Here is a 13,458-nt window from a genome sequence, read left to right as displayed (position 1 = left end):
GTAGATCCAATCTTTGGCATTTCATTCGATTACTTATGGCAAAGTATTTTTTCCATTTTAACTTTCGAATGAAAAGGTTCAGGTCTTTCACCCATGTAAATGCATCAAACCTTACAGTGGGTACAAAGCCCAACCCTGCCCTCAACACCGATAGTTCGGTTTCTGATAATTGATGATCCGATAAATTGATGACCTGTGTCCTGTTTACCATGTCATCCCCCACCCCACCTAGGCCCTGTTCGTTTTTGATGGTACCCGGTCCCTTAAATCGTAAGGTCTCATATCCTTCCTTTCTAAAAAAGAAGAGGATGGAGGGGGAAGTGGGGGGGCCATTGATGTAGATAAAAATCCAGAGCCAGATGATCCATTGCCATCCGTATTCCCCTGGTGAATGTTTTGATTGTATTTTGGCCCTCCTCCCTTTCTGAAACCTCCCCTCCATCTCCTCCTTCCAGATCCTCTCGGAATCCATGGATTCCGGCTAGTCCTGCTCTCTGAGTCCGATGACTCTACTTCTGTAGATGAGACTTCACCAGGATAGAAATTGCGGCTATTATCTTGAAAATTATACGCTTGCTTCTCCCTAAAGTCTTTCAGATCTCTTATAAATCTCTTGTGTTTCCTGTCTTTGATACTAATTCTATAGCGTTCAACCGAGGTTTTTAATGCTATCTCCCTACTAGAGAAATCTGTCTCTGCCTTATGTTTAAGGGCCGTCTCTATGAGTTCCTGTAACTTAGTCGTTGTTTTTTGTAGTGTATTTTTCTCCTCTTCGAGAAGAATTCCCATAAATCTTAGGGATGAAGCAACAGATTCCTCTTCCCACTTTGCTAGTAGTTCTGATGATCTCGACCTAGGTGCAGGTGAAATCAGAATGCGTAGACCTCTGGGGACTACCCTGTTCTTAATATAATTGTCAAGGGATTGCACCTCCCACCATGACTTTATATTTTCTTTGTATCCTATCAACAATTCCGAAAAAATGGATCTTAGGGTTTGAGTTTGCATAGGGGTGTCCTCACTGAGCAGTTCAGAAAAAGCCTCCTTGGCATCATTTAGCCAAGTATTGTCCCCAATCGGACCGGACAAAAAACCAGCCATACTATTTTGTCAACAACCTTAAACCAATAATCTGGGGGGTCTTAGAACCAATATACCAAAAGAAAAAACCCCACCATAAAATTCAATACTTTATTTCACAAATCAACAAGTACAAACTTAAAAACAGAGTTAGTTTGATACCTTAAAGTCACCAGTTAAAGGGAGGGGCATAGTGGGCCAATTTCCCTATTGTGACCCTTCCTAACAGCAGGGGTCGGCACCCTAATTATATAGCCGTTATGGCGCCCCTGCTCCAGCGTGGACTGACCCTTCTCACCCTATCCTAACACTATTATTTGTGCTGCTGATCTCAATGAGAGCTTCCATATGGTATTTGGTGAAGTTCTCATGCATTCACCCAAGCATTCAATTGATGGGAATTTCCAATATGTGTCTATAAATTCCCAGATAAAATAGACATCTCAGCAGTGGTTAGTATAGTAGAAGGTACTGTCCATCTTGTATCAAACTTATTATGTCACCAGTCAATAGTGTAGCCCAATCGCCACCGCTTCGCCAATTGGCATAGCTCACTGCCCATCACACATTGTTGTAGCAAATTCGCCTACTATTTCGCCATAAGGTATAGCTCCTTGCCCGACGCGTTTCTCCTCCTCAATCAACAATCGAGCGGAGGTTCATCAGGGGCTATTCAGGGCTCAGTTGCATGGATGTCAGTCTGCAATTATCAATATACCTATATTATATGATTTATTACCACATTCGGAGTCCACACACTATATCTCTATATGGGGCCATTACTCACATTGCATCAATGCCAAAACAAGTAATGATTCAATCCTTCAATAAGGCAATGTCGTTCCCACTGAAAGCATATACATATATAGGTAAGTCTAAACGACATTCCCATTAAATTGCAAAGACCAGCGGGCCATTTTATAAAGCCCAGTACTCACTCATAATCAGATACTGTCTGGGACTGCCCGTTCCTATTTATGCCACAGATATTCATGTCCTCAGTGAGATATCAGCTGTGAAACAACATAAATCCACTCAACATCCCCTTAACTCCTTCATATTCTCTAAGTCAAATCGACATCATCAGAAGGGTACTTACTCAGGTATCTCATTATCTGGATTTTGAGGCTGGCCCCACTTCAATGGTGGATGGATATTGGCGCCTAGCGTACTGCCAGGCTCTGACAAGTTTAAATCCCCCTCCATGTCAGCGTCATATTGCCTCATTTCCGGATCGTAATTCAAAACCGGTCATCCAGGGGGGGGGGAGGGAGGGAAAGGAGGAGGGATGTGATTCGCGTAGCCACACGTCCATCACTACTGTCCACCGGCTGACGTACGATGGCACACTCCCCCAGCCCTCATACATTTGGCCTTATCGGCACTGCTATGTATGTGATCATTATAGGGAAAGACAGGAGGGGCGTGGTTTGTGCGGTCTGACATCCGTCAATACCGCCCACACCATGACGCTCCAAGACACTCCTCCCAGCCATCACATGATCGGCAATCATAGCACTCGTCATCCATTGCCGGTCATCTTAGGAGGAACGGGGCGCGGTTTATGCGGTCTGACGTCCGTCAGTACCGCCCATAGCATGACGCACATGAACCACCTCCCGGCCGTCACGAAATCCGCAGTCCAGGCGCTCCCATGTATATACAGCTATGTCGTCATGTAGTGGGAGGGGCGGCGTTACCTCCCACCTCCACTCCCGACCTTAGCCTTCAGTGAGAAATCATCTGGTTACCTCACTTCCTGCACTGGCAAAGATTCCACATACTAGAATCAGGATGCCCTGCTTCCGGCCTTGTAACTATGCACGATATTAGAAACCTTTATTACTATTATGCGGAATCTCGCATATCTAGTATGTTTAAGGTCTATAAGGGCTCAATTACTGTAAAACGTCCCTATTTATCATTGTTTTCTATATCTCTCTATTTATACCCCATACTTCTGCCTAGATGCAAAACCGGAACTCATGACGCACCCTGATTAGTATTATTATTGCCTCCTCCCCCTTAATTCCCACTACCCCCAGTGTCCAATACTATTGACCCCACACATATCCTGATCTTCCCCAAGACATCTGAAATTATGGACTCCATGGAACACAATCAATTCTAATTAATTTTCACTGGTCTACCCTATCATTAATCTGACTCAATCATTGATCATATATGAACACTGAAATTCCTAATGGCTAGTAACATATACACAGCCTCATTTTAACACTCTCCTTCCATTAGAAGGGCTATTATGTGTACCTTGGCTATACTTATCCGATCTCAAATTAAATAAAGCTTACAAAACTCAACTGCTCATTGAGCCCCTCTGGATGTACAGTTCGCAACCAAAAGATCCATCGGGTCTCTCTTTGGATAATTATTTTATCCCAATCACCACGTCTCATCGGGACCGGTATAGTCTCTATGGTCCTAAAGGAGAGAACACCCACATCCCCGCCATGACATCCATTAACATGGCGGGCGATGGGAGTGTCCCTTTTATTCCTAACATCTCCCAGATGTTCGCTTATTCTGACTCTCAATTGTCTTTTTGTTTTCCCCACATAGTTAAGTGGACACACACATGTACACAAGTAGACAACTCCCTCCGTCCTACAATTGGCAAAATTTCTGTTCCTGTATGTCCTCCCAGTGCTCACGCTTGTAAAGTCCTTTGATGGAGTGATGTATTTACAGAATGAACATTTGCCACACCTGAAAGTCCCCGTCCCTCTCTGGTCTAGCCAGGTTCCTGGTTTTTGTGGGGGGGTATATAAACTATGGACCACATGGTCCTTTATTGTACGGCCTCTCCTGTAGGTCACCGATGGTACATCTGTGATTACTCCACCAATGTCTGGGTCACTGGCTAGTATTCCCCAGTATTTCCTCAAAATCCCCATCACTTTGCCATTCTGGTCGTCATATGTGCCAATCAGTCTGGTTTTCAGAGTATCCTCATTTCTCTGTCTTGGTACCAATAATTTGGTCCGTTCACTCTGCCAGGCATGTTCATAGGCCGCATTTATTGTTCCCAGAGGGTATCCTCTTTGAATAAATCTGTTCCTCAGGTACCTCGACTGTTTGTCAAAGTCCTCTGTCAAGGAGCAGTTCCTGCGTAAACGCAGGAACTGCCCCTTGGGGATCCCTCTCTTTAGCGGGGTGGGATGGAAACTCCTCCAGTGCAACAAGCTATTGGTGGAGTTAGGTTTTCTATAGATATTTGTTTTTAGCCGTCCATTGATGTCTTTCTGGATGAAGGTGTCTAAAAAAGGGATCTTATCACCTCCTATCTCATACGTTAGTCTAAGTCCCAGATTGTTGTTGTTGAGATATCCCACAAATGAAATAAACGACTCCTCAGTACCGGACCATATGATGATCACATCATCAATATATCGCCCCCAAAAGCTAATTTGGGGGCTCCATATCGTGTCCTCTTCACCAAATACCACTGTATCCTCCCACCAGCCCAGGAACAGGTTTGCGTATGTGGGAGCACAAGGGCTCCCCATCGCAGTGCCCCTGAGCTGGTGGTAGAATCTTGAGTCAAAAATAAAGTAATTCCTGGTGAGAATAAATTCCATGAGGTTACGTATAAATCTATTGTGAGGACTATATTGGATCCCACGTGATGAAAGAAAGTACTCAATAGCACCCAAGCCATGTTCATGGGGGATTCGGCTATACAGTGATTCTACATCTATTGATACCAGGATCACATGATCGGCAATCATAGCACTCGTCATCCATTGCCGGTCATCTTAGGAGGAACGGGGCGCGGTTTATGCGGTCTGACGTCCGTCAGTACCGCCCATAGCATGACGCACATGAACCACCTCCCGGCCGTCACGAAATCCGCAGTCCAGGCGCTCCCATGTATATACAGCTATGTCGTCATGTAGTGGGAGGGGCGGCGTTACCTCCCACCTCCACTCCCGACCTTAGCCTTCAGTGAGAAATCATCTGGTTACCTCACTTCCTGCACTGGCAAAGATTCCACATACTAGAATCAGGATGCCCTGCTTCCGGCCTTGTAACTATGCACGATATTAGAAACCTTTATTACTATTATGCGGAATCTCGCATATCTAGTATGTTTAAGGTCTATAAGGGCTCAATTACTGTAAAACGTCCCTATTTATCATTATGTTTTCTATATCTCTCTATTTATACCCCATACTTCTGCCTAGATGCAAAACCGGAACTCATGACGCACCCTGATTAGTATTATTATTGCCTCCTCCCCCTTAATTCCCACTACCCCCAGTGTCCAATACTATTGACCCCACACATATCCTGATCTTCCCCAAGACATCTGAAATTATGGACTCCATGGAACACAATCAATTCTAATTAATTTTCACTGGTCTACCCTATCATTAATCTGACTCAATCATTGATCATATATGAACACTGAAATTCCTAATGGCTAGTTGACCCTAAACATAGTCCCGCCCCCGCTAACTTAACAAGACAAGAAAGGGAGGCCCTAAGTAGTTTGGAGAAAAACTTGGATATTGTGGTGAAACCGTCTGATAAAGGCGGGAATACAGTGATCATGAATAGATCAGAATATGTACAAATGTGTTTGACACTCCTTAATGATAGAGATACATATGAAGTTCTCAGGAAAGATCCCACAGACATCTACAGGGGTGAACTAAAAGAGCTCCTGGATATAGCGAGAGATGACAGGTTAATCTCTAAAGAGGAATTGGAGTTCTTGTATCCCAAACATCCTAAGATAGCCACATTTTATACAATGCCTAAAGTACACAAAGGGCTCAACCCCCTAAAAGGACGACCTATCGTCTCGGGGATTGAGGCCCTTTGTCAAAATATTAGCACGTATGTGGATCAAGTCCTGCGATCGTTTGTAACAGCCCTACCATCGCACATTAGGGATACGATGGATCTACTTAGAAGAATAGAGGGCCTGACAGTTGAGAAAGAGGCCATCCTGGTATCAATAGATGTAGAATCACTGTATAGCCGAATCCCCCATGAACATGGCTTGGGTGCTATTGAGTACTTTCTTTCATCACGTGGGATCCAATATAGTCCTCACAATAGATTTATACGTAACCTCATGGAATTTATTCTCACCAGGAATTACTTTATTTTTGACTCAAGATTCTACCACCAGCTCAGGGGCACTGCGATGGGGAGCCCTTGTGCTCCCACATACGCAAACCTGTTCCTGGGCTGGTGGGAGGATACAGTGGTATTTGGTGAAGAGGACACGATATGGAGCCCCCAAATTAGCTTTTGGGGGCGATATATTGATGATGTGATCATCATATGGTCCGGTACTGAGGAGTCGTTTATTTCATTTGTGGGATATCTCAACAACAACAATCTGGGACTTAGACTAACGTATGAGATAGGAGGTGATAAGATCCCTTTTTTAGACACCTTCATCCAGAAAGACATCAATGGACGGCTAAAAACAAATATCTATAGAAAACCTAACTCCACCAATAGCTTGTTGCACTGGAGGAGTTTCCATCCCACCCCGCTAAAGAGAGGGATCCCCAAGGGGCAGTTCCTGCGTTTACGCAGGAACTGCTCCTTGACAGAGGACTTTGACAAACAGTCGAGGTACCTGAGGAACAGATTTATTCAAAGAGGATACCCTCTGGGAACAATAAATGCGGCCTATGAACATGCCTGGCAGAGTGAACGGACCAAATTATTGGTACCAAGACAGAGAAATGAGGATACTCTGAAAACCAGACTGATTGGCACATATGACGACCAGAATGGCAAAGTGATGGGGATTTTGAGGAAATACTGGGGAATACTAGCCAGTGACCCAGACATTGGTGGAGTAATCACAGATGTACCATCGGTGACCTACAGGAGAGGCCGTACAATAAAGGACCATGTGGTCCATAGTTTATATACCCCCCCACAAAAACCAGGAACCTGGCTAGACCAGAGAGGGACGGGGACTTTCAGGTGTGGCAAATGTTCATTCTGTAAATACATCACTCCATCAAAGGACTTTACAAGCGTGAGCACTGGGAGGACATACAGGAACAGAAATTTTGCCAATTGTAGGACGGAGGGAGTTGTCTACTTGTGTACATGTGTGTGTCCACTTAACTATGTGGGGAAAACAAAAAGACAATTGAGAGTCAGAATAAGCGAACATCTGGGAGATGTTAGGAATAAAAGGGACACTCCCATCGCCCGCCATGTTAATGGATGTCATGGCGGGGATGTGGGTGTTCTCTCCTTTAGGACCATAGAGACTATACCGGTCCCGATGAGACGTGGTGATTGGGATAAAATAATTATCCAAAGAGAGACCCGATGGATCTTTTGGTTGCGAACTGTACATCCAGAGGGGCTCAATGAGCAGTTGAGTTTTGTAAGCTTTATTTAATTTGAGATCGGATAAGTATAGCCAAGGTACACATAATAGCCCTTCTAATGGAAGGAGAGTGTTAAAATGAGGCTGTGTATATGTTACTAGCCATTAGGAATTTCAGTGTTCATATATGATCAATGATTGAGTCAGATTAATGATAGGGTAGACCAGTGAAAATTAATTAGAATTGATTGTGTTCCATGGAGTCCATAATTTCAGATGTCTTGGGGAAGATCAGGATATGTGTGGGGTCAATAGTATTGGACACTGGGGGTAGTGGGAATTAAGGGGGAGGAGGCAATAATAATACTAATCAGGGTGCGTCATGAGTTCCGGTTTTGCATCTAGGCAGAAGTATGGGGTATAAATAGAGAGATATAGAAAACAATGATAAATAGGGACGTTTTACAGTAATTGAGCCCTTATAGACCTTAAACATACTAGATATGCGAGATTCCGCATAATAGTAATAAAGGTTTCTAATATCGTGCATAGTTACAAGGCCGGAAGCAGGGCATCCTGATTCTAGTATGTGGAATCTTTGCCAGTGCAGGAAGTGAGGTAACCAGATGATTTCTCACTGAAGGCTAAGGTCGGGAGTGGAGGTGGGAGGTAACGCCGCCCCTCCCACTACATGACGACATAGCTGTATATACATGGGAGCGCCTGGACTGCGGATTTCGTGACGGCCGGGAGGTGGTTCATGTGCGTCATGCTATGGGCGGTACTGACGGACGTCAGACCGCATAAACCGCGCCCCGTTCCTCCTAAGATGACCGGCAATGGATGACGAGTGCTATGATTGCCGATCATGTGATGGCTGGGAGGAGTGTCTTGGAGCGTCATGGTGTGGGCGGTATTGACGGATGTCAGACCGCACAAACCACGCCCCTCCTGTCTTTCCCTATAATGATCACATACATAGCAGTGCCGATAAGGCCAAATGTATGAGGGCTGGGGGAGTGTGCCATCGTACGTCAGCCGGTGGACAGTAGTGATGGACGTGTGGCTACGCGAATCACATCCCTCCTCCTTTCCCTCCCTCCCCCCCCCCCTGGATGACCGGTTTTGAATTACGATCCGGAAATGAGGCAATATGACGCTGACATGGAGGGGGATTTAAACTTGTCAGAGCCTGGCAGTACGCTAGGCGCCAATATCCATCCACCATTGAAGTGGGGCCAGCCTCAAAATCCAGATAATGAGATACCTGAGTAAGTACCCTTCTGATGATGTCGATTTGACTTAGAGAATATGAAGGAGTTAAGGGGATGTTGAGTGGATTTATGTTGTTTCACAGCTGATATCTCACTGAGGACATGAATATCTGTGGCATAAATAGGAACGGGCAGTCCCAGACAGTATCTGATTATGAGTGAGTACTGGGCTTTATAAAATGGCCCGCTGGTCTTTGCAATTTAATGGGAATGTCGTTTAGACTTACCTATATATGTATATGCTTTCAGTGGGAACGACATTGCCTTATTGAAGGATTGAATCATTACTTGTTTTGGCATTGATGCAATGTGAGTAATGGCCCCATATAGAGATATAGTGTGTGGACTCCGAATGTGGTAATCAATCATATAATATAGGTATATTGATAATTGCAGACTGACATCCATGCAACTGAGCCCTGAATAGCCCCTGATGAACCTCCGCTCGATTGTTGATTGAGGAGGAGAAACGCGTCGGGCAAGGAGCTATACCTTATGGCGAAATAGTAGGCGAATTTGCTACAACAATGTGTGATGGGCAGTGAGCTATGCCAATTGGCGAAGCGGTGGCGATTGGGCTACACTATTGACTGGTGACATAATAAGTTTGATACAAGATGGACAGTACCTTCTACTATACTAACCACTGCTGAGATGTCTATTTTATCTGGGAATTTATAGACACATATTGGAAATTCCCATCAATTGAATGCTTGGGTGAATGCATGAGAACTTCACCAAATACCATATGGAAGCTCTCATTGAGATCAGCAGCACAAATAATAGTGTTAGGATAGGGTGAGAAGGGTCAGTCCACGCTGGAGCAGGGGCGCCATAACGGCTATATAATTAGGGTGCCGACCCCTGCTGTTAGGAAGGGTCACAATAGGGAAATTGGCCCACTATGCCCCTCCCTTTAACTGGTGACTTTAAGGTATCAAACTAACTCTGTTTTTAAGTTTGTACTTGTTGATTTGTGAAATAAAGTATTGAATTTTATGGTGGGGTTTTTTCTTTTGGTATATTGGTTCTAAGACCCCCCAGATTATTGGTTTAAGGGGGCGGTATATACCAGGATATGGGGGGGGGGGCGCGGTATATACCAGGATATGGAGGGGCGGTATGGTATATACCAGGATATGGGGGGGGCGGTATATACCAGGATATGGGGGGGGGCGGTATATACCAGGATATGGGGGGGGTATACCAGGATATGGGGGTGGGGGCGGGGTATACCAGGATATGGGGGGGGCGGTATATACCAGGATATGGGGGGGGGGGCGGTATATACAAGGATATGGGGGGGCGGTATGGTATATACCAGGATATGGGGGGGGGGGGCGGTATATACCAGGATATGGGGGGGGGCGGTATATGCCAGGATATGGGGGGGGCGGTATATACCAGGATATGGGGGGGGGGCGGTATATACAAGGATATGGGGGGGCGGTATGGTATATACCAGGATATGGGGGGGGCGGTATATGCCAGGATATGGGGGGGCGGTATATACCAGGATATGGGGGTGACACGGTGCATACCAGGATGGGAGGGGGGACATATTTACGAGGAAGGAGCCCAGAATGCTTGACCTTACTACATAATGGGGCGGAGGAGCAACTCGTATGTCTTTTATAGGATTCACAACGCTAAATGTATACATATGACCAACATAAAGGGATGGTGGGGGGGGCAGCTCCAAATTTTGCACCGGGGCCCATCTTACTCTAGTTACCCCTCTGGTAATATGGGTGACATTGCCAATGCAGGGCACTTTGTGTCTTGTCGTTTTTCTTTCCCTCAATAGAATAAGCAATGCTTCATTTTCTATCTACACCAAGGTGACCCTCCAGATTGTAATGCTTGGGACACTTTGATCAAATGTGTGGCAGGTTCATACAAGTAGACATAATGTTTTTTTTCTGGATGTCAAAAGTAGGGTACGCCCCAAAGCACTGTGGCTCTCAAAGCATTAATTGGGGTTTATTAATTTTGTTTATTTTTTTCCCCCTTTCAGGATTTGGGTAACATTGCCTCTGGTGAATCTGTTGATGAAGACATTCCTCCTCCATCAGTCTCATTGCCTAAGCTCGCTGCTCTTCTCCGAGTATTCAGTACGGTGGTACGAAGTATTGGGGAGAGATTCAGTCCTATCAGAGGACCCCCGATAACTGAAGCTTATGTAACTGATGTAAGAAAAAAATTATATTGTGGTGTAAATCATGGCTGCTTGTGTTGATCGCAAATTAGGTGTTTAAATTACATAGTGGGGACCCCATGATGGCCTGTTCCCTTGGCATGAAGTTATATTGCCAGAGAAGACCCCCCCCCCCCCCCCCCTGTAAAAGCGGGGTGCCAGACCTTTGGCAATGTGCAAAGGGTTTTCTCTGAAGAGACTGGCCCTTTAAATGTACTTCAATGGAGCAGTTTTACCATCTTTCTGACATCTGCCCTATATGTAATGACCAATGTCTGGTGTGGGTATGTGGTGCAGGCTCAGGAGCTTGGCCTGCACCATTCCCAGCCAGGGGCCAGCTGTGTTGTACAGCAGGACTCTGCTTGTAATCCTTTAAATGCTACTGTTAATCTCGGATTGCAGCATCACAATCCAGGAGATGCTCATTTCTGGACACTATTGGATCATAGAATGGTAGAGTTGGAATGGACCTCCTGGGACATCTAGTCCAACCCCCTCCTCAAAGTAGGATTCACTAAATCAGCCAAATAATGGAAAATAACTGGAAAATAAAGCGCAATAGGGTCTTACCCCAATAAGGAAGGGGTTAATTAAAATCAAAAATGAAAATATAGAAACATTAATCTTATCTTCAATCCTTTTTGGTCATTGGCACGGTGTTGAAAACCCATCTCTATTACTTTCTGCTATTTACTAAATCATCCCAGACAGCTGTCCGTCCAACCTCTTTTCTTTATCGTTCCTTTGGGAGACCCAGACCATGAGACCCAGACCATGAGACCCAGACCATGAGACCCAGACCATGAGACCCAGACCATGAGACCCAGACCATGAGACCCAGACCATGAGACCCAGACCATGAGACCCAGACCATGAGACCCAGACCATGAGACCCAGACCATGAGACCCAGACCATGAGACCCAGACCATGAGACCCAGACCATGAGACCCAGACCATGAGACCCAGACCATGAGACCCAGACCATGAGACCCAGACCATGAGACCCAGACCATGAGACCCAGACCATGAGACCCAGACCATGAGACCCAGACCATGAGACCCAGACCATGAGACCCAGACCATGAGACCCAGACCATGAGACCCAGACCATGAGACCCAGACCATGAGACCCAGACCATGAGACCCAGACCATGAGACCCAGACCATGAGACCCAGACCATGAGACCCAGACCATGAGACCCAGACCATGAGACCCAGACCATGAGACCCAGACCATGAGACCCAGACCATGAGACCCAGACCATGAGACCCAGACCATGAGACCCAGACCATGAGACCCAGACCATGAGACCCAGACCATGAGACCCAGACCATGAGACCCAGACCATGAGACCCAGACCATGAGACCCAGACCATGAGACCCAGACCATGAGACCCAGACCATGAGACCCAGACCATGAGACCCAGACCATGAGACCCAGACCATGAGACCCAGACCATGAGACCCAGACCATGAGACCCAGACCATGAGACCCAGACCATGAGACCCAGACCATGAGACCCAGACCATGAGACCCAGACCATGAGACCCAGACCATGAGACCCAGACCATGAGACCCAGACCATGAGACCCAGACCATGAGACCCAGACCATGAGACCCAGACCATGAGACCCAGACCATGAGACCCAGACCATGAGACCCAGACCATGGGTGTTTAGCTTCTGCCTCCGGAGGACACACAAAGTACTACACTTAAAAGTGTAGCTCCTCCCCCTGAGCTTATACACCCCCTGGTAGCCAGACCTAGCCAGTTTATTGCTTTGTGTCAAGAGGCATACATCCACACATGCATTCTCATCTGATTTGTTTGACTTTTGGAAAGAGTTTGAAGAAAAGCGGGTCCATGTCTGGACTCCCGGCATGTCCCTTCTCACCCCACTGTGTCGGCGGTGTTGTTAAGGTTGATTTACAAGGCTGAAGCCTTACATGCCGCGCTCCTTCACCATCCCTTCTGGGCTCTGGCTTGAAGTGGGAGCCAGCACGGTCTCCATGCCTGGCAGGAGTCCGGTCTCCATCCACAGCCCCTTGAGGATTCTGTTGGACCGGAGCACTCATCCCCAGGGACATGGCCCTGCGTCTCAGCAGCTAAGTACCTGAGACGTTTATGTTGGGGGTCCCGGTTCTTTATTGTATGGGGAAGAGTATGCTGTATGTGATTGTTTTTAACTTTTCCGGCGGGTTCTCCAGCTTTTGCCAGAGAACCGCGCAGATGGTGCCTGCTTGTCGGCCTCGCCGATTAAATTTAGGCCCCAGCTTCGCCGGAGGCCTAGTTTCGTTGTCCTGCCCTCGCATGTCACTCATGCAGAGGGACAGGTTCGGCTTCTCCCGGCGGCCGTTCTACACAGGGGAGGGACACTCCCCACTGCTGGGGCGTCCCTCCTTCCCTGCAGGTCTCTATAGCCCTCCAGTTCCCGCTCTTTTATAGGAACGCCCTCTTCTCAGGCAGAGTTCACTCTGCTCTGGGACATCCTGCATTCTGTATCTCTGCTGAGGTGCTGCGCACTGGGACTGGGCTTCGGGATCTGGAGGGCACACAACACCGCGCTCAG

General features: G+C 46.6%; 1 protein-coding gene across 1 annotated transcript in view; it reads left to right on the top strand.

Moving 5' to 3' along the window:
- SMG1 (SMG1 nonsense mediated mRNA decay associated PI3K related kinase) overlaps window positions 1-13,458 on the top strand; it is a 468,962-nt gene that overhangs the window by 88,201 nt on the left and 367,303 nt on the right. Inside the window, exon 10 of the mRNA XM_075319739.1 lies at window positions 10,706-10,879. Within this exon, the coding sequence (XP_075175854.1) occupies window positions 10,706-10,879 (174 nt within the window). The remainder of the gene's footprint in view (window positions 1-10,705; window positions 10,880-13,458) is intronic.

This window comes from Anomaloglossus baeobatrachus, chromosome 7 (assembly GCF_048569485.1).
Source record: "Anomaloglossus baeobatrachus isolate aAnoBae1 chromosome 7, aAnoBae1.hap1, whole genome shotgun sequence".
Classification (NCBI taxonomy): domain Eukaryota; kingdom Metazoa; phylum Chordata; class Amphibia; order Anura; family Aromobatidae; genus Anomaloglossus; species Anomaloglossus baeobatrachus.
Note: the sequence above shows the minus strand (reverse complement) of the source record. Positions and strands in the feature narration are given on the sequence as shown.